The 20,164-nt window shown below is 34.8% G+C and overlaps 1 protein-coding gene across 1 annotated transcript in view; it reads left to right on the top strand.

Moving 5' to 3' along the window:
• Positions 1-20,164, top strand: part of LRP1B (LDL receptor related protein 1B) — a gene marked incomplete at its 3' end in the record, with an annotated part of 1,833,965 nt that overhangs the window by 1,795,764 nt on the left and 18,037 nt on the right. Inside the window, exon 86 of the mRNA XM_082841888.1 lies at positions 3,770-3,874. Coding sequence (XP_082698014.1) covers positions 3,770-3,874 — 105 coding nt within the window. The remainder of the gene's footprint in view (positions 1-3,769; positions 3,875-20,164) is intronic.

Below are 20,164 nucleotides of genomic sequence, written 5' to 3'. Positions count from 1 at the left end.
AATAGCTCAGGCTTTTACTTGTTTCATCATTATTATCAACAATGAGTGTTTGCCTTTCTGATTTTACAAAATGATCCTTTGGGGAAGAAGCAAAAGACCTATCTAATGGAAATAAAATTTAATCTTTTTATCTGACTTTGAAAATTATTGTACAAAATAAGTAGAAGCAATAATGTTTCCTAGGAAGCAACTACAACAAAAATGTCCAAGTTAGATTTTGATTACATTGCCTTTTGCTCTTTGGCTTTGAGATCAAGTGAATGGGAAACAGAACTTTGCAGGTAAAGAGTAATGCCAACATGCTAGTAATGTTTCTAGCATGAAACAAATTTATGCCACTGGGGTTAGAGATCAATTCTCACTCTGAACTTCTTTTAACAGGCTTTTCAAAAAAAGGGCTTATAAAGGACTGGACTCTATCACTTACCCTAGGAGTATAATAAACGAGCATATGTGATAGGAAAGCACGCCTTAAAGGGTTCACGTCACAGCTTCCACCAAGACAGCTCTGCAAGGGTGCCAGCCCTGAGTTATGTTGCTCTGCCAAACAAGGCCCCATAAAATTTTATTACAGACACCATCAACATTTTTTTCTTTTTTATTTACTCTCATTTTAGAATTACTCCATGTATGATTTGTGTTATAGCTATAAATGACATTTACTCAAACCCTCAAATTGTGTCCTTTGAAAGTATATTATTTTTTAACTAAAGTAATTTAAAATATGACTAGTTATAATATATGCCTTTGATAAGTACATAAAAGCAAAATGCATTTTCATATAAACTACCAAAATCATGTTTGCTCATTAAGCTCATCGGTTTTTTTGTGATGAAACTTTAGCATGACAGAACTTGATTTTAATTACTGAGCATACATCTTTCTTTATGTCCAGTGTACCATGTCAGGAATGCACTGTAGAATCTTCTTCACAGCCCCATCCCAGTCACACAGGGAATCATGGACCATCGTATAAGAAAGGCTATGAGCCATAGTTTGCAACCCAGTTTATCTTGGAGAAGCTCATGCAGAGACACACACCCTGTTTCCATCACACAGGGCAGTTCCACGTGAGGAATGAAGGGCTGAACTCTTAGGACCCTCGGTTCCTGCTCCTTTACATAGAATACTGGCTTCACCAACATAGAAACACTAGAACCTCATAGCCTGAGTAGGCTTTTGAAGGTCCAAGTTCTTGACTCTTAAAAGATCTTTCTGGAAAACTATATGTAAGAATGGATAAATAATAGTTGCTAGCAGTGAGTTGATAATGGAAGTTTAAAGATAAGCGTATAATATTTGATTTATCAGATAGGCTATAATAACATATGAACATGATAGTACAAACAGGACTCTTTGGGTATTTTGAAACTTTTAGATAAGTTTGTTTTCATTTCTATGATACTTTTCATCTTAGCATTAACTAAAGCTTGCAGTGATATTGGGACTTCTATTTCATGGGTAAAGAACTGATACTAAAACAAAATCACAACTGAGTTAAATATTTTTTTACTGAAATGGGAAAATTCAAGCTGCATGTATACTTGCGATTCCAAAGAGTCATGTATTTCTAATGCACAGCCTATGAGCTGTCAACTACAGTAAAGAATAGATGCTCTGTCAATTATACTGAGTATTATCTTTGAAACAGAGCTAATTGTATAATTTTCTCTCTTCCTCAGTAAATATTGTTGAAGAAAGTCTTTATCATAATTTTGAATAGCCTAAATAATACCACTGTGATGTCAAATTGTTATGAGAATTCTTTCTCTTTACTGGACAACTGCTAATTTCAAAGTGTGTCTGCATGCACACACATGCAACATTTCTAAGAAATGAAATTATGATGAAAACCTACATTAAAATATAAGTTGTACTCATGTATTACAATGATTTGGATAACTTGTATTTCACATTTGAAATATCTACAAAGTTCTGTCTAAAGTTTAGGATTCAGATAAAACCTTTAGAAGGAGAACAGGGCAACATCTCTTATAACTCTTGGAAGCAGAAGTTTAAAAGCAATCGATAATTGGAATATTCTTCTCTTTTAAAAGATGATATTTGGTGTATAGTTATCTTTTTGTGGAAAATTCTTTAATGTATGATGAGCTAATTTTTTTCTTTGATGTTGTCCCTTTGATTGAACATGAAACTATAACTTTCTGCTCTTCGATTTTCAAGGAGGCTGGGTGAGGAAAGCAAGGAAAAGTCTCCCAGATCCATTTAACGTATCAGACACCACTACCATTAAATATGTACTTGACTCACTTTGCATCCATATTCGTATGGCTCTATAGATTATAAAGAATGTGATATTCTTTGTTAAATCTTGGAAACTTTAAACCACTACCATCTTCCCCATGTTTAGTTCCACTTTCACGTGTCTCCATTTCATATCTGGTACATAATTGACTCACTGCTTCTGTTTATCTTGAAAAGAAATGTGATTTTTAAATCCAGGTTCTTAAAAAAAATCTTTAAATTAAACTTCTGGGAAAGTGTAAGCAGTTCAGTGCATTTCCAGCAGCCCTACCACCCACAAGAGGCCAAATAAATATGCACAGAATAAATAAACTATGGGATTGCTAACCAATTATTTCAAATATCTAACCAATCATTGGGAATTACTCTTTGATGGATGTACTGCAATAGGTACCCACCATGAAGAGGATCAAAGTGATCAATCAATGACATTGCAGCCTGATTTCTTTATCAAGGTTATGTCCAGATTTATTGTGATACCATTGATTACTTCATAGCACTTAGTACTAACATGATCTCATAATCGGAATATTGACATGATCTGTTGTAATTCTGATCTGGGCCAAGGCTTGTATGATTCTATTACCATACTTCTCATAGAAGAGTTTCCCTCAATAATTTGGAATGTCAATGTACTTTTCTCTGTTCCACCAACAATTTTCAATGTCTGATCTAATAGTATTTATTTATTTATTTAAAAATATAACATGGCAAGTAAGAAATTTCTGTAATTTTCCTCTTATCATTATGCTTGTTTTTCCCATGTAGCAATAGCCACAGTGCTTATTCTTATCCCAGACAGGTAATGTACTATAAATTAGAAGCATTTCCAAAAATTTTCCAAGAAAGCCTACCTCATTACTTTGTTGCCATATTGCATATTGTTCCTATAATATTACCGTTTATTTTTGCAATGAACTGTTATGTTTTTTCCTTTAGAATAAAAAGAGTTTGACACTAATTATAGTACATATTCAGGGAGAAACAGTGGGGTAAAAGTGACTACAGAATAGTTCTGTGCTTTCGTACAAAATGTGGAGTCTAAAACTCATAACAGTTCTTTGGACCAGACTTTCCAGTTTAGAAGGAATAGCTGAGCATTTGCTTCCAGAGTATTTGATAATGTGGTTTATAAATAATAAAGATGCCACCAAACTCTGGTAATATGAAAAGGGAATAAAATACTGATGTTAATGTCTCCCTGAAGTGTAAGTGATAAACACTAGAGTATATTTTTTCATACCTATATCTAGCTATATTAAATTTTTATATTAAACGAATGGATTGAAAATTTGAAAATTACCAAAAGAAAAATTTTATTTGTCATCATTCTATTAAAAAACATCTTTGCCTCCAGCAAGTCTCTCTTTCTGAAAACCTACTTTTAACCAGCCACTGCATTAGTCTTCTATGATGAATATTCTCATCTTTAGAGAATTGGTGTCAGCTCTCAACAATAATCACGCCAGAAACAATGAGATTTTTTTTTTCTTTGTCGCTGCAGCTGCACTAATGGAAAGATTGCCTCTAGCTGCCAGCTATGTGACGGCTACTGTTACAATGGTGGCACGTGCCAGCTGGACCCAGAGACAAATGTACCTGTGTGTCTGTGAGTATTTTATAATGTTGTGGGCATTTTATGATAACAACTTTAGATGTACATGGAATCCCTGCTCTATTTTTCTCCTTTCTTGGCATAACATATTTTAAATGAATGTTTCGTGGACATCTCTGATCAAGTATTGTTCCTCATTGGCTCATGTACTACAGAATCTCCTCCCTCATCAATTTGCTGGTGATTTCATATGGAAAAGCTCATTCACTTCTTAGCATCATACCCATTTCAAACATTCCGAGACCTTTGAACTTGGAAATGCCAGTAAAAATTGTTCTAATTTAATTGACCTTATTTACAATAGATACGTGAAACCCAGACATAATCATATTTATAAATACTTTGGTACTTAGGGCCATTATTTTCAAAGTATGTAAGGTATCTTTTCAAAATCTTTGATTTTTGTATCAGGGTTTGAGTGTTGTATTATGTAAACCTATTAAGCCCTTGTCTCTTTTGAAATACATTACCTTGAATCTGGGTTTCTAAATGTTTGGAAAGTATTGTAGATTCTCTGCTGCTGAGAAAATCTGGAATTTAATATATTCCCTTTTCAAATACCTGATTGGCCATAATGGAAAGCTTGAAATAAGACCATTCAGCCTATGTGATCTCTATTTTGAGTTTTCTTTTATCACTGCTTGACCAGAAGAATGATGCCCACATCTGATCCACATCTGCATTCTGTTCCCCACCTTGTCAGAATAGCCTATGATGAGTGTGTATATAAGAAATAAGTGAGCATACCTGAGAAAAATTTTGTTCATATGTTACTATTTCTGTATGAAATGAATTTGAAACATTTGAAAAAGAAAAGTCAGATGCTTTATTTAGCTGTATTTTACTGAAATTCTGCAGATGCTCTGTTGGGTTTAAAAGTCAGCGCTGTGACCAGAAAGAGAACCCTTGTGATCACTACTGTCAGAATGAGGGGATTTGCACTTTAACTGCGTTTAATGAGCCGAGATGCAAGTAGGTTTAACCTTCCACTTACCGCTAAGCTTTGTGTGACATCATTTCAGGCCAGAGTTCATTGGTTTAAATCATGAACATCCACATGCTTTTCACAGCGTATACTTAATCTCGGGGCTCATCTGTGTCATACACACTTAACCTTTGCTTTGCTCGCTGACAAGTGTATGCACCACAGTTAGCTAGATTGTCTAGAAATATAATGGAGGGAATGAAAAAGCTCATGGAACTGTCTCATAAAAGTACATTTGCTAGAACAGTGGCTTTTAATTAGAGGACAGAAGCAGGTGTTTTTAGACTTTATTACTATACTGGATACTATAATTGGAATAGTGTCTTTTATTTAGTAACTGACTTTTCATTTCAAGTACTGATAAAACACATTATTTTGGCTCCCAAGATTTCAGTGGAACTGTCTTACCTTAATCAGTAAGACTTCTTTACAGAAGAAATAGGTATATGCTAAAATATTCCAGAAACTTCATTTCAAAACATTCTTTCTTGATTCAATTTGTTCATAACAAATATATTCTTTTCCTCTGTGAAATCTCAGGGACCATCTTTGGGGTAGCTATCAACCTTCATAACAATGGAAGTTATTTTTGCATGTTGCATTTGAGCTTTAGCGATGGATCATATCTGACATCCTCCTTAATACTCCATGTCATAAACAGAAACCCTGATTGGCACCCAATAATAGCTCATGGTGGTGTCTCAGAGTATTTAGTAATGGTTTTAACGCACAATTATATTAAAATTCAGATATTTCATTTCCAAAACTCTACAATTTGTTCATAATGATCTATTTTGTTATTCAAGAGAATGTTATTCTTTTCACAATAATTGTGAAAATATGGGAAATGATTAAAATAATCACAGAGGAGAAACTGATATTCTTTCTTTTTTTCTAAAAGATATTTGAATATGTTAAACCAATGTTCCTACATAAAATAATCCAGAAATACTCCTTTAAATATCAGTCTGTAAAGGGTATATAAACTGACCTGTTAAGAAATTGATACACTTCTTAGTTCATACTCAGGTTTAGTGCCTTATGCAGCTGAAGACAGAGAGGGGACCCTTCTTTAGTCTTACCTCTGCCTTGCCTCCAACCTAAATTCCTCCAGTCATTCAGCAAGTATTTATAAGACCCTGAAAGAGTGCTAAGTCCTAGACAAGTGAAGATGAATGAAATTTAACCCAAATATCAAGGAGCTCACGAATTAGTGGGTTTAGAAATTCATAAGCAACTAATTAACCTGTATTAACGCAGGTGTGAACACAGGAAAAAAGAGAGGGCAGTGGAGTTTTAACAGGGCAGGTGATTTGTTTAGAATGGGAGATAGGAATACATGGAAGACTTTACAGAAAAGGCAACCTCGTGTTGTCCATGTAGTTCAGATAGTTCAGTGAGGTCGGGAAGAACATTCTGAAAAGAAAGAATAACATAAGCAGAGACATGGATGTGAGACTTAGTGACCTCTCTGGGGAACTGTGAGTGGTTTAACACAGCTAGAATGAAGGGTGACTGGAGAGTTGGGGAGGGGGGTGAGGAGTTAAAACTGGGAAGATAAATTGGAACCCGATTTATGCAAGTTAGGGGATTCCATAGGATCCTGAAAAGAATGTATAGCCAAAGTGATTTGAGGTAGAGCTGAAGGAGTTTGCTTTCGAAGGTGACACTGAATGGCATGTGGAAGAAAGGCCTGGAGATCAGCTGCAGGGATCCCACACCAAAAGGTCTGGCAGCACTTCAGGTGAAAAATGATGGATTCACGGTTAGTTCAGTGTTAGTAAGGTCAGGGTGATCCTTGGCCAAACTTTGATCTAGGTACTTATGTTATCTCATTTTTAGGACCCTGGTAATGCCTGCTCTGGGGCCCAGTCTTTGTATTTCTTGTCCCTTACTCACAATTCCCAGGCAAAGTATACATGACATTTCAGCACCACCCCCCTCCATAAATAGGTCTCAGGAACACGACCTGTCTAGAGTATGCCCTTGTGTCACCAGAATGAATATTTCTTGTGGGCATAACAGTCCACAGTAATGTTCTGTTCCACTTTTCACTCTTACCATGTATCATCAGAGGCACCTGACCTTGTAAGGTATAATCAGCCTCTGATTAAAATCAGCCAGGAAGGGCTTCCCTGGTGGTGCAGTGGTTGAGAGTCCACCTGCCGATGCAGGGAACACGGGTTCGTGCCCCGGTCCGGGAGGATCCCATGTGCCGCGGAGCGGCTGGGCCCGTGAGCCGTGGCCGCTGGGCCTGTGCGTCCGGAGCCTGTGCTCCGCGACAGGAGTGGCCACAGCAGTGAGAGGCCCGCGTACCACAAAAAAAAAAAAAAAAAAATCAGCCAGGAAAAATGTGTTAATCAGAAAGGTTCAGAGCAAACACCTTTTACTTTTGTGTATCTTTATTTCTATCTGCTTTGGGCTTAATGGAAATTTTGTCTGTGCTTTGGTTTTCTACACCCTAAAATTTATTCTGATGGTAGGAATAATGCTTACTGAATTCCTCAAATCATTTAAGCCATGAAAGAATCGTAGAAGAGATAATGATATTCTGTTATTCACTCATTAATTCATTCATCAAATATGTATTGATAACCTATGATGAGTGAGGCCCTATGTATATTCAGAAGGAGAATTAATAACAGCTAAAACTGATTTAGCAAATACCTGTTTGATTCTAAAGTCCTTGCCCTGGTTATAACTCTTATTCCATACTGCTTTCTTTGTGCTGACTAACTCCAATAAGGTTTTTACTTTTAAAGAGTTTAAGATTCATTTTGGGTAGATGAATGGATTTTAAAAAGTTAAAATACCATTTGATAATTGCTACACGGAAATATGACCAAAGTGTTGTGGGAAAACAACTGAATAGAGATCAGTTAATGATTACTAGTGGGAGAGAGAAAGGTTTTACAGATGAAGTGATATTTTAACAGTATTTTGAAAAAATTTTAGTTATTTTACAGGAGGAAATGTCTGAAAACCTTTCTTGAAAGAGCAATAGCACAGTGAGAGAATAGGTCTGAAAGTAGAAGATGGATGTTGTTGAGAATAGAACACAGGCTCTGTGATATAATGGGGGGTGGGTGGGGGGAGATTAAAGATATATGTTGGGACCAGTTTGTGAGGTACATTTTATGAATGACTCAAGAGTGGGTTTATAGAAAGAAGATTGGAGAATTAAGGATGGAATTCTAGGAGACACCAATGTTTAATACTGTATTATGGAAGAATCAACCAAAAAATGAGAAGAAATAGAATTTGGAGGGGACTTGTCAAAGTGTAGGTTCCTCCAAGTCAAAGGAATAGAGCGTGTCCAAGAATATCAACTCCAGATAGTTCAAAGAGGATAAGAATTCTAAGTGGTTTATTGAATTTTGTAATTAGATGGCCATTATGAGAGATGTTTTGAAAGTGCTACATGACAGCAACCAGATTATAGTTGGAAAAGTGAAAGGTAAGAAAGTAGAGAAGACTGTAGATTCCTTTCTGACTGTTTGGCTGTGGATTAAATGAAGGAAGAACAATTGTAACTTCAGGGGGAAGTGGGATCTAAGGGAAAATATTTTTACAATAAGAAAGACATACGTTTCAAGAGGATCAGTCTTTCACTATTTATTAAGGGCCCATTGTTAAGTAACTATGAAGTAACTATGATGGTTCAGACATAGATATTATACTCATGTTTCTTAGAGTTAAAATTTCTAGAATATGGAAAATTTCCTAGTTTTACATAGGATACTTATAATTCATTTGGTACTAAAATGTAAATAAATAAAAATAAATTTAGTATGAAGTGCCTATGATCATGTAGAATACAAAAATTGTCCAGCTAAGAGAATATTAAGCCCTCAGGATCTCTTTCTAGTGGTTGATTCTCCTTGTAAGTGGAAATTTTTGGAAACACAGATTTTAGCTTCAGATTTCAATTGGTAGTGGTCATGTATCTTTGATGAAAAGCTAGTATGCACTATTTCATCTAAGCGCCTTTACAGGAAACAAAAATTGCTTTAAGAAGTAAGATATAGTACTTGCTTTAACTTTGTTGGTACTACGTTTTTCTTTTTTTCATAGAGTAAAAAACTATTGAATTGTGCAGAACTTACACACATTTGGAAAGTCTACAAAGTATTCAGATCTATGAGGTTGACAGGTTTTTTCCACATAGAAATTTTATTACCTTATCTTTCAATTTAAGGAATAGATTTGTTCTTTGAAAGCCTTCACTTTTGTCTCTTGATGGCCCTTTTCACTTATTACTATGTGCGGAGGAAAAGAAAACTCCAAAGAAAAGCCTAGAATAAATGAAAATCTAAAGGCTTTTTTAAGTTTATTTGGAGAGAGTTTTGACATTTATCAAAGAAGGTATATTGAACAATGTTAAAGCCAAACTTTAAAAAATTAATGTGTTATTTTGACAATGTTTGTATTGTTAAACAATTTTTGTTGTGAGATATAGAAATGAATAAGCCTGTGAACTCAGTAACAAGTTAACTATGTCTTCCTACTTCTAAAATTTCTCCCTAGCGTAAGACTTTCATTTATATTGAATTTAAGTTTTTTTGTTTTTGTTTTTTGTTTTTTGTGGTACGCGGGCCTCTCACTGTTGGGGCCTCTCCCGTTGCGGAGCACAGGCTCCGGACGCGCAGGCTCAGCGGCCATGGCCCACGGGCCTAGCCGCTACGCCGCATGTGGGATCTTTCCAGACCGGGGCACGAACCCGTGTCCCCTGCATCGGCAGGCGGACTCTCAACCACTGCGCCACCAGGGAAGCCCAAGTTGTTTTTTAAAACATAGACCAACCTCCACAACATTATCTCCCAGCAATACCCACAGCACATTTCACCCTCCAGTAGTAAAGAAATGCTTGTAGCTACACTACTTCTCCTACCACTGTGGACACAGGCGCATACACAGGCTCACCACATAGCCATGGGACCATTCCACACCTAGATGTTTTTGCTGAAATAGCTCACTGGACCCAAATGTCTCTGCTGCCTTTTTCCACTTTACTCTTATTATCCCACTAGTCTCAACACAGGATTATCTCTTTGTATATAGCACGTGGCAAGTGAATAGTAAATATTAATTGACTTGGACTTAACTGAAGTTTTTTAAAAGAGAAGAATCAAATATTCAGGGTTCTCCAGAGAAAAAGAAGCAATAGGATATATATTATATGTGTCGTATATCATATATATTATATATATAAATGGGGAGAGAGAGGCATTTATTATAGGAATTGACTCACCCAATTATGGAGGTCAAGAAATCCCAGGATCTACTGTCTGCAAGCTGGAGAACAGGGAAAGCTGGTGGTGTAATTCAGTCCAAATCTAAAGACCTGAGAACCTGGGAAATGATGGTGTACGTCACAGTCTAAGTTCAAAGAAGTAAAAACCAGGAGCATTAATGTTTGAGGGCAAGAGATGACGGATGTCCCAGCTCAAGCAGAGAGAGCAAATGTGCCCTTCCTCTGCCTTTTTGTTCTATTCAGACCCTCAGCAGATTGGATGATGCCCACCCTCACTGGTGAGAGTGGTCTTCTTTACTCAGTCTAATTCAAACATTTATTTCTTCCCAGAGACACCCTCATAGACATACCCAGAAATAATGTTTTGCCAGCTATCTGGGCATCCCTTAGGCCAGTCAAGTTGACATAAAATTAACTTATACAGGGCTTCCCTGGTGGCGCAGTGGTTGAGAGTCCGCCTGCCGATGCAGGGGACACAGGTTCGTGCCCTGGTCCGGTAAGATCCCACATGCCGCAGAGTGGCTGGGCCCGTGAGCCATGGCCGCTGGGCCTGCGCGTCCGGAGCCTGTGCTCCGCAATGGGAGAGGCCACAACAGTGAGAGGCCTGCGTACCGCAAAAAAAAAAAAAAAATTAACTTATACACACAAGTGATATATCTATATGTGTGTATGTGAATTTTGCTTTTTTGTCAGTATTCTGAGATGAATTGTGTTCAAAATTCATATGTTGAAGCTCTATCTCCCAGTACCTCAGAATGGGACTGTATTTGGAGATAGAATCTTTAAAGAGATGAATAAGTTAAAATGGGGGTCATTAGGGTGGACCCCAATCCAATGTGTCTGGTGTCCTTATAAGGAGGGGAGATTTGGATACAGCACACACAGGGGAAGACCATGTGAAGATATATAGGAAGAAGATGGTCGTAAGCCAAGGAGAGAGGCCTCAGAAGAAATCAAACCTGCTGACACTTTGATCTCAAACTACTATTACTTTGGTTTCTATTCATTCCGTTTCTTTATGCAAATATATATTTGCATAATATTATATACTAAAATGAAATCATGTGATAGATACTCTTTCATGTTTATTTACTTTGCAATACATTATGAACGTCATTCCATGTCAATCTACATAACTAGACACTTTTATTCTTAAGGTTACTGAGTGTTCTATTGTCTGAACTTTTCCTATTTTATTTAATGAACCAGCTATCATTCTATAATTAGGATTTTTTTGTTAGTGTGTTTCTGTGTTTTGTTCTTTTTTTAAATTATTTTTTCCTAGGATAAAAACTTCTGTCTTTAAATATCTGTGTGCTTATCTCATTAGTTTTCTAGTATCAACAGTCAGAAGAAGAAATATTCAGTGTGAAAGTATAGATTTTATTAATCAAACTAGCAATGATTTGGGGCAAGTTACATTGTCTGTTTGTGTCACATTTTCCTTGTCCATAAGGTGATGGGTTTAGACTAATTGTTCACTAATATACTATAAAACTATGAAGTATGATGTATTTAATCAGAGTCCCATTTGAATTTTAGTAATTTTTTAAAAATTGGGTTAGAGTCACAACCCCAGATACCAATTCTCTCAAAATTCCTCTAAAATATCTATCAAGACACTGAGAAAACAAAGATTCCCATAGTAGCAGAATTAAAAATAACAAAGCCTTTATTATTAAAACTATGGAGTAACTGAAAAATTCCTGGGTCACAATTAAATATTTGTATTAATTTTTCTCTGTGATTTTATGATCTATTTTCCTGATACTTTAAAATAATGTACCACAATATATCAGGTTATATAAATAGCTTGTTTATGCCTAACTTCAAGAGAAGTAATAATCTTTTCCACCTATTTCTTATTATCAACCCCTAGTCTAGTATCAATAGATCCACAATCTATATGAGCTAGAAACCTAAGTGTCTGTCCCTTGGTTTCTTCATATTTGTGTCCATTTAGATAACAAAAATACTGGTGATTTTTTTCTTCCCATATTAATTCATGAGAAAATTTTTATTGAATACCTACTATATACCAGAAAACAACCTAGGCACTGAAGTTTTTATCAGTGAACAGACAAAAATATTTGACTTGTGAAGCTTAAAGATTAATGACCATTATTGGTAGAATTTGGGGAATATTTCCTTTAAAATCAATTTTCTGTATAATTCACCTTCTTTTTCAAAAAGAAAAGAAAAAAAACAAGTTTAAAATTATATTTTATCAACTGAAAAGGGAGAACCAAAAAGATCTAACTCTGATATTACACTGGTTTTGAAATCATACCAATTCAGGCCCACACTGTTTTGAAAATAGCAGTATGGCAAAATTCCAAGACATTTCTTACTATATATATTATTGCTTCTTGCCCATAACAGGACCAATTCTCTGTGTGGTCAAAAACAATTTAACACTGTTAGTTTTTTGTTTTGCTTCTTCATTTCAAGCAGAAGCTAAAAATAACTTTCTGTGAGCATTTTTCCCCAATCTATTATTTGTTTTTCCCTTTTTTCTGGATTTTTCCTTTTTTTGTTTTTTTGGTTTGGTTATATTTATTTGGGCATCTGTTTTGTTTTGTTTTGTTTGCTTTCTGCTTTATTTTTTTTTCTCTTTTTTTTTTTTGGAAACATAGTTTTCCTTTCTCTGATCATCTGCATGAGTGTGTGGTTACATTTTTCGTATTACCCTATGATATTCCATATTTTATGGCTAGAATTGGCTTCTCATCTCTGTGTGGCCTTTTGACATGGAGCATATTTCTATGAAACTGGCTTGGGAATGCTGCTTGTTTTACTCCATGGCCCTTCTAAATGTACATGTCTGTTTCTCTCTGGCAGATTGTAAATTCCTTTAAAGAAGAGGTTGTATCTGATTTATCTATTTTGCCTCAGCAGCTAGCATGCATTCTTTGTGTAATATGTGCTTAACTAATGTTGCTAAAAAATACTGTCCTGGTGCCTGTATTGTATTGTGAAATCTGGCAGCCTATGATATAAGCATCTTTCTATCATCATTGTAATACCACTTCTTACTTCATTAATACATTTTCAAAAACTGCAAGAGTCAGAAAAAAAATTTAAAGTGATTCATTTCATTATGATTTTTGGTTCTCTTTCTTATCTTTATGATATCTTCTAAAACTACCACAGGAAGTTTCCTGAGCGTTCTGGAACTGAGGTTAAATATCTCTCTACAAAAGGAACTAAATAGGCTTTTAACTTACCCATATTAAGTTATTAGTAAAACTTAATTGTATTAATTTTTGTTCTCTCTTCTCTTTGACTTTTGTTTGTTGTTTTGACCCTGGTATTTTCTCTCTAAAAAAAAAAAAAGAAAAGAAAGAAAGAAAAAAGAATGAAATAGAGGAAAGTAAGTTGTAGCCCCTGCCCTTGAGGGACTCTGATCTATTTTGAGGAAAGAGAAGAGACAAGAAGGAATGTGGCAGGGGCTCTGTGGATGTGAGTGGTGTAAGATAAATGGTGCTTCTGGGGGAGTATTAGACAATAATGTTATACACTGAAATCGTTCTGAGGAACATAATATGCTTAGCTAGGAATTTGAAATTTATTCCATAAGTCCATAAACAGTAGGGGAACACTAATAACATTTGACTTATGAACTATCTCAATCATGTGTGTGTTTTAAAAAGGTCTTGATGGCATGGTGCTCTGCTGGAATGAGAAGCCCTGGGTTTGAAAAAACAGATTTTAAAATGAATCCCAATTTACAAAGGAAAAGGAGACAATTTTTTAAATTAAAGAAATGGCTTTTTAAAAGTGATTTGTTGGTAAACAGGACACAAAAAAGAGCCAAAAGATAGAAGACCTTATACTTTGGAATTGCAGTTTGTTTTGTTGGTTTTGTTTTTCTTCTCTTTGCCTCATTTGTCATCTTAATATGGAAATACTGATAGCATCTACTTCCTAAAATTATTTTGAGGAATAAGAAATGTAATACCTGTTAAAAAAAAAACAGAATATTGTTTTCAACATAGTAAACACTTAAAAAAAAAAGTGGAACCTTAAAACTGTTCTAATAGACCATACATAAAATGATCAGTACTTGGCATAATTTGGGCTTCTGGGAGTTTGGAGGCAAAAAATAAGCTGTGGGGTTCTTAAAAAGTGCTCGTTATTAAAAATAAGCAAAATATGGCATAAATAAAAGATTAGAAGTGTGATGATTGTGATAGTAATAGTGACTGAAAAGGGAAGTACATAACTAAGCTCAAGTCCCATGAGGGACAACAGAGAAAAAAAGGGCAGCAGGTCCACCCTCAAACACCTCAGAAAACACACAGGAGCTAGCTTTTGAAACATTTTCAAAGCAGATTTTTAAAACTCAGCGGGATGCAAAATGAATGTACAAGTACCAAAGGGACATTCATTAAGCGAATGATCGGAAAATTAGTCATTTCGTCATTTTCTTTGGTTTTGTGATTGTTCCATCTAATTATTTTCTTAAAAGTTTAGCATTGTTTTATACGTCCTTAGGGTGAGAAACACATAAGGAAATGTACAGGTACTAGGGATACCTCTGTTGGGGTTTTGGGGAAGAAGATAGTGAGTTTCGTTTCTGTCACACATTTTTAAAAGGTAGGAATTATTCTTCTATATTACAACAGCTAATTAAGGCCTAGGTATTTCAAACTACTGGCTCTGCTGAAAGGAGAGGGCACATGCTACTCTTCAGGCCTCTGCTGTCAGGCTGAGCGACGCTCCTCCTTGTGGACCAGCGACCCTGTGGCCCCGTAAAGAACATTTGAGAAGAGCCCAAGGAAGCTGTCAGGAGTGATTTCAAACAGATCACAACTTTTCAGCAGGGGTTTTGAGCAATTCAACTTTGGCAGCCTGTGTTGTCCACTTTTCAAGAGTCAGGTCATTGCATGTCCCTTATTTGTTTTCTGCCCCGTGGCATATTTTCAAAGCACGAAATGTGAAACGTGCATGTCTTTTGGAACAGTAAAGGCCAGGAAAATCTGTCACATCAATATCTATCCTTTATGATCCCAGGTAACAAGTTGTAGCTTGTTCTAGCTTTCACCAAGCTAATCATGTCATGGGGAAAAACACGGAATACAGAATTTTTCTATTAAAGTTTAAAGTCCAGTTTGTGCTTTGAGAGTACAGCTGGCACTGCCTAACAGAGAACAGTTATTGCATAGTTACCCATTGGGCAGCTGTTGTTATGAAGCTTTGATGTAGTCACCTTATTTTCCCTTGATTCTGGGACATGTTCTTGGCCTTTAATATAATCAGTAAGTAAATCAGAATAACCAAAGAAACCAAATACAATATAACTACATAGTATTTTTATTCATTTACTTGTTACCTCTTTAACAATTTACATTATTTTTCTCTCTATTAGACTGCATTCCCCAGGTTTTGCTGCTATGAAAAAGCACAAATTTCAGATGCTTTTAACAACGAAGGTTTATTTCCTGCTCATGTTCTATCCTGGAACAAGTCAAAAAAAAAAAAGAAATCAATAAACCTCCAACCTACTACTTAATTCCAAACCAACTTTATACAATTTTAAGAAAAGGATCAGAGGAATATAGATTAACCAGCAACACTGGTTTAAGAGTGAAAAAAATAATTGAAAAATTCCTTACATTATCGTCAGTTAAGGAAATATTTTCTTCTTTTTCACACTGGAATAGTAGCAGGAGAAAGCCATTTTTGTTAAAGGAGTACAGAAATTTTAGCCTAATACTTCTTCCACTCAGCATACAAACAAAAATTATAATTATATTGATATTGGTGTGCCATATACAAGCCTTAAATTTAATATTCGTAGTATTATTTATCACTTGAGTTAAATTAACTTAGAGGGTGTGTAAATTTTATATACATTGTATCATTTAATCTTTCAGGAAGCCTAATTTTTTTTTAGCTTTTATAATGATCAACTTGCCTTGCAAAAAGGAAAAAGAAAAAGAATGGAAGGAAGAAAGAGAGGAAAAAAGAAACAAAGTAAAGAAGGAAGAAGAAAAATTTTGAGGTAGTAAAAGGAAAACATACAATAGAAAGATAAAATATAAAATAAGAAGGGAAGGGGATTTAAGGGGAAAACAAAGGTTAAAGCATAAGAGGCTAGATCTGTGGGAAATGTGTGACAAAAGTGGGAGTATTGCTCTCCCTTATATTATAAACTAAACAACCAAAGTGGGTGAATTGCTAGAAGATATATCCTTTGTGAGGAGGGGAGACTAGATTACAGCACAGTTCTAATTCCAAAACTTACACATTCCATTTGTGTCACAACATACCAGCACTTTAATTTTACACAATTATTTAAATGACTAAATTGAATTAAATTACATTTAACTACATATTTGTTTGTATGATTTTTATATAAAACTGGTTTCCATGTCAATTTACCCGTCAGGCAAATGCCTTTAGAATTTTTGTCAGGGAAAGAAGATAAACGTTTCTTAGTTAGCTGCATCGTGGGACAAGAACGGAAGTGTCACACAATTTACAACATTGAATAAGTAAAATTTTACATGTCCAAGTTGCTAAAATGTGATCATCTAATTTTGTAAAAGGAAGAATTAATAAATAGATTAATGAAGAAAGGGAGGGAGGGAGGGAGGAAGAAAGGAAGAAAATATTTGCTTATTACTGTGGTTCTTACATGTTAAGTGTTTTTCATAGTGGATCAATATTCTTTTCAGTGAGAAATGACTGGTAACTAGCTGAAAACATGTACTTATGAATGGAGCTATATGTTCTTCATAGAATGGGATATGACACATGTATGTGTATTCATATGAGTTCAACCATGCATCCTCCATGCCTTCATGCATTTGTTCATTCATTTTAACAAACAACAAACATATTGATTGACCAAACCTACATACTGACCATGTGCTCAAGAAATGAAGAAATATAAAAATGAATAATAGATTACCCCTACCTTTAAGTAATTAGTCTAGCATAGTCATAGGCAAAGGCATATTTAGCAATTTATAAATGCATATATAAATAGAGAAATGCAAAAGTAAAATGTACCATATTTATGATTGTATGTGGATCAAATAAATAAAGGTATTTATAACTGACACCAAATGGCAATTCTCCATAATGTAAAATACTACTGTAATATTCTATAGCCTTTTAGATTTATTGAAGATATTTATCTAAACTTCCTGAATCAATTTTTAGACTACTGCCTGCATAAACCTTCTCACCTTGAGTCAGGGAAGTAATATAATACTTGGATTAGGAAAGAAGTGTGTGTTAATGGCCATCTTTTGTCATAAGCCTTCAGATGTTTCTGTTTGCAACATGTTCCTATAAGTGTTGAACAAATCTGGTGAGTGTTTTATGACTAATTGACATTTATGCAGCGTAGACAAATTTGTTAATTCATACTGACACTTGATTTTAGCAAGTCATTTCAATTTTTTTCATTTACTCTTTTTTTGATTGCTTGTTTTGTTTTAAAACAATTTAAAAATTTTTTAAAACTTGTGAAATGCAGGTCCTAGATTTTGAGGAAGGCTGAATGGTGGTAATTGGGAAGATGGTATCAATACTAATACAGTGTACCTTTATCAATTAAAAATGTTTGCCTCTAGAAACCTTTAGTGTTACCTTTTGGTGGATATGTAAAAATCTTGTAACTAGAACAAAGTCTATACTGAAGTATCGGAAAGGAGGTGACTATCTATATATAGGAATTATTTCCCAATGATTCAGACTATAAATTAAAGTGGCTAATATCAGTATCTCAGCATATGTGCACTACAACTGAAAATAAATATTTTCTAGAGAATTAGAGTTATATATCTCACTTATAAAGACATTCACAGTCTCAAAACCTTCTGTTAACACTTTCTGATATCCCTACCATTGCCCCAAATTTGTATAGGACTAATATGCCTTGAATGATATTTAATAACTGCAGTTGACTATGCCAGATATTGCCATTATAAATTGTTTCAGATTTTACCGTGTTGCGCCACAGAAACCCTATGAACTAGGAAGGGTAGTCATTAGGTTTTCATAGAAAAATTCCTTATTGTTTACTCTTATTTTGTGCTAAAACATAAAATATTCAGGTATAAGATTAGTCACTTTGTCTGCATGGCACTAAGCATGGAGATTTCCAACCCCAGCCCCCATGGCTTGATATGTTCTTAAGCCAGTTTTGGAATTGGTCATTCATCATGGCATCATGTAGACAGAACTTTCCACTTGTGTTACAGCATACATTGCTTTTCTTCCCACTTTCAGCTATAGAATTATAACCACCATTTCTAATGTAATACCCTACATTTATGTCTTCAATTTTATCAACCATATTACTTAATACTAATTTTATGATTGTTCCTTTTCCTTTTGAGTTGATGCATGTAACATATTAATTTAAGTAGAAATCATCTACTCACTCTGCAAAAAACACTTTATGCCTTTCAGATCTGCTTTTAATAAAATTTCCTGGAAAACATCTAGATAATAAAAGTCTTACATTACTAGAGATTTTGTTCTTTTTTTAATATTTATTGAGTCATCATTTCACACTTTAGTGGCCGTTTCTGCTCAGGTGGCCTGCATAGAATTTTGTGTTTAAACATTTCTAACTTAAACCAGCCAATCTTAACAAACTTCCTTTTATGGATAACTTCTTGGCAAACTAGATTTTATCTTTTATATTTCTCCTTCTTAAAATAATCACTTTAAATAATGCACTTTGTTAATTTTATTTCTTTCATGGTCACTTCTTCAACTGAAATTTCTCATTAATTTTTTTTTTTTTTTTTTTGCGGTACGCGGGCCTCTCACTGTTGTGGCCTCTCCCATTGCGGAGCACAGGCTCCGGACGCGCAGGCCCAGCGGCCATGGCTCACGGGCCCAGCCGCACCGCGGCATGTGGGATCTTCCCGGACCGGGGCACGAACACGTGTCCCCTGCATCGGCAGACAGACTCTCAACCACTGCACCACCAGAGAAGCCCTCTCATTAATTTTTACTTTTCCTAAAATAATTGTTGGTCAGAGTTTATTGAACATCTCATTATTATTTTACTTCATCACATTAACCCTTCTCAGAAATCAAAAACTCTTTCTGACCAAATGTCCTTAATATTAAAGTAAGATTAGCTTTGTCTTACTAATTTTATCAATACTAGGTAACACAATGATTTAATGTAGTATTTTAAAACTAGGCATTATAATATATAATTATAGAGTTGAACCACTTATACTTATTACAACAAACAAAAATTTAAGATACTAACTTAAGCTTTTTGAAGAAAACAAAGCAGGGTGATACCTAGCTATTTCTATGTTAGAAATAACAGTCAAATTTTGATAGAGAATAGTGCTAAATAAATAGAAATTGTAGTACAAAACTGTGTGTGTGTGTATATATATGTGTGTGTGTATATATATACACACACACATATATATATATATATATATGTATCTACCAAATGAATGAAATATATAGAGAGTGAATTGTTGTGGAAGTTCAAAATTGTACTGAGTAATAATATAGATGAATTTATAATTGATGGATCTTGGATCTTTAAAGGTGTTTTAAACACATCTACAGTATTTTGGAATCCACACAAAAATGTGAAGTTGGTATCAAGAAGGATATTAACACCCTTCTATAACATGTCCCTCACTGTCACTGCCAGAGACAGAATATCAGGCATTACTGACCACAGGTCTGAGCCAGTGTGGTAATTTTAACAATTTTACTACTCAGAAAATGCACTGATTTTCCTTTGTTCAGATAATATTTCTACTTTCTTCTTAAGTGACTGTACTCTCTTGGGCATGAGGGAGTAAGGAAAAGCATTTTTCCTACTACTGCGTTGAATCAGAAGGATCATAATAACTCCACATTTTATTTCTACCTCTTATTAGCTATGATTTTTCAGGAAAATCATTTGAACACACACTTCTCCATTTCATAAGATGAATAATTCCAACTCATGGGTTATTATAGAAGCTGAATAAGAATATTTTTCATATGAAAACACTTATCCTAGGACCTGGCACAAATTGTGCAAATGTTAATTGAA

The sequence above is a fragment of the Leucopleurus acutus genome (genome assembly GCF_964270905.1).
Source record: "Leucopleurus acutus genome assembly, chromosome: 6".
Lineage (NCBI taxonomy): Eukaryota > Metazoa > Chordata > Mammalia > Artiodactyla > Delphinidae > Leucopleurus > Leucopleurus acutus.
This window is presented reverse-complemented; position numbering and strand designations above follow the sequence as displayed.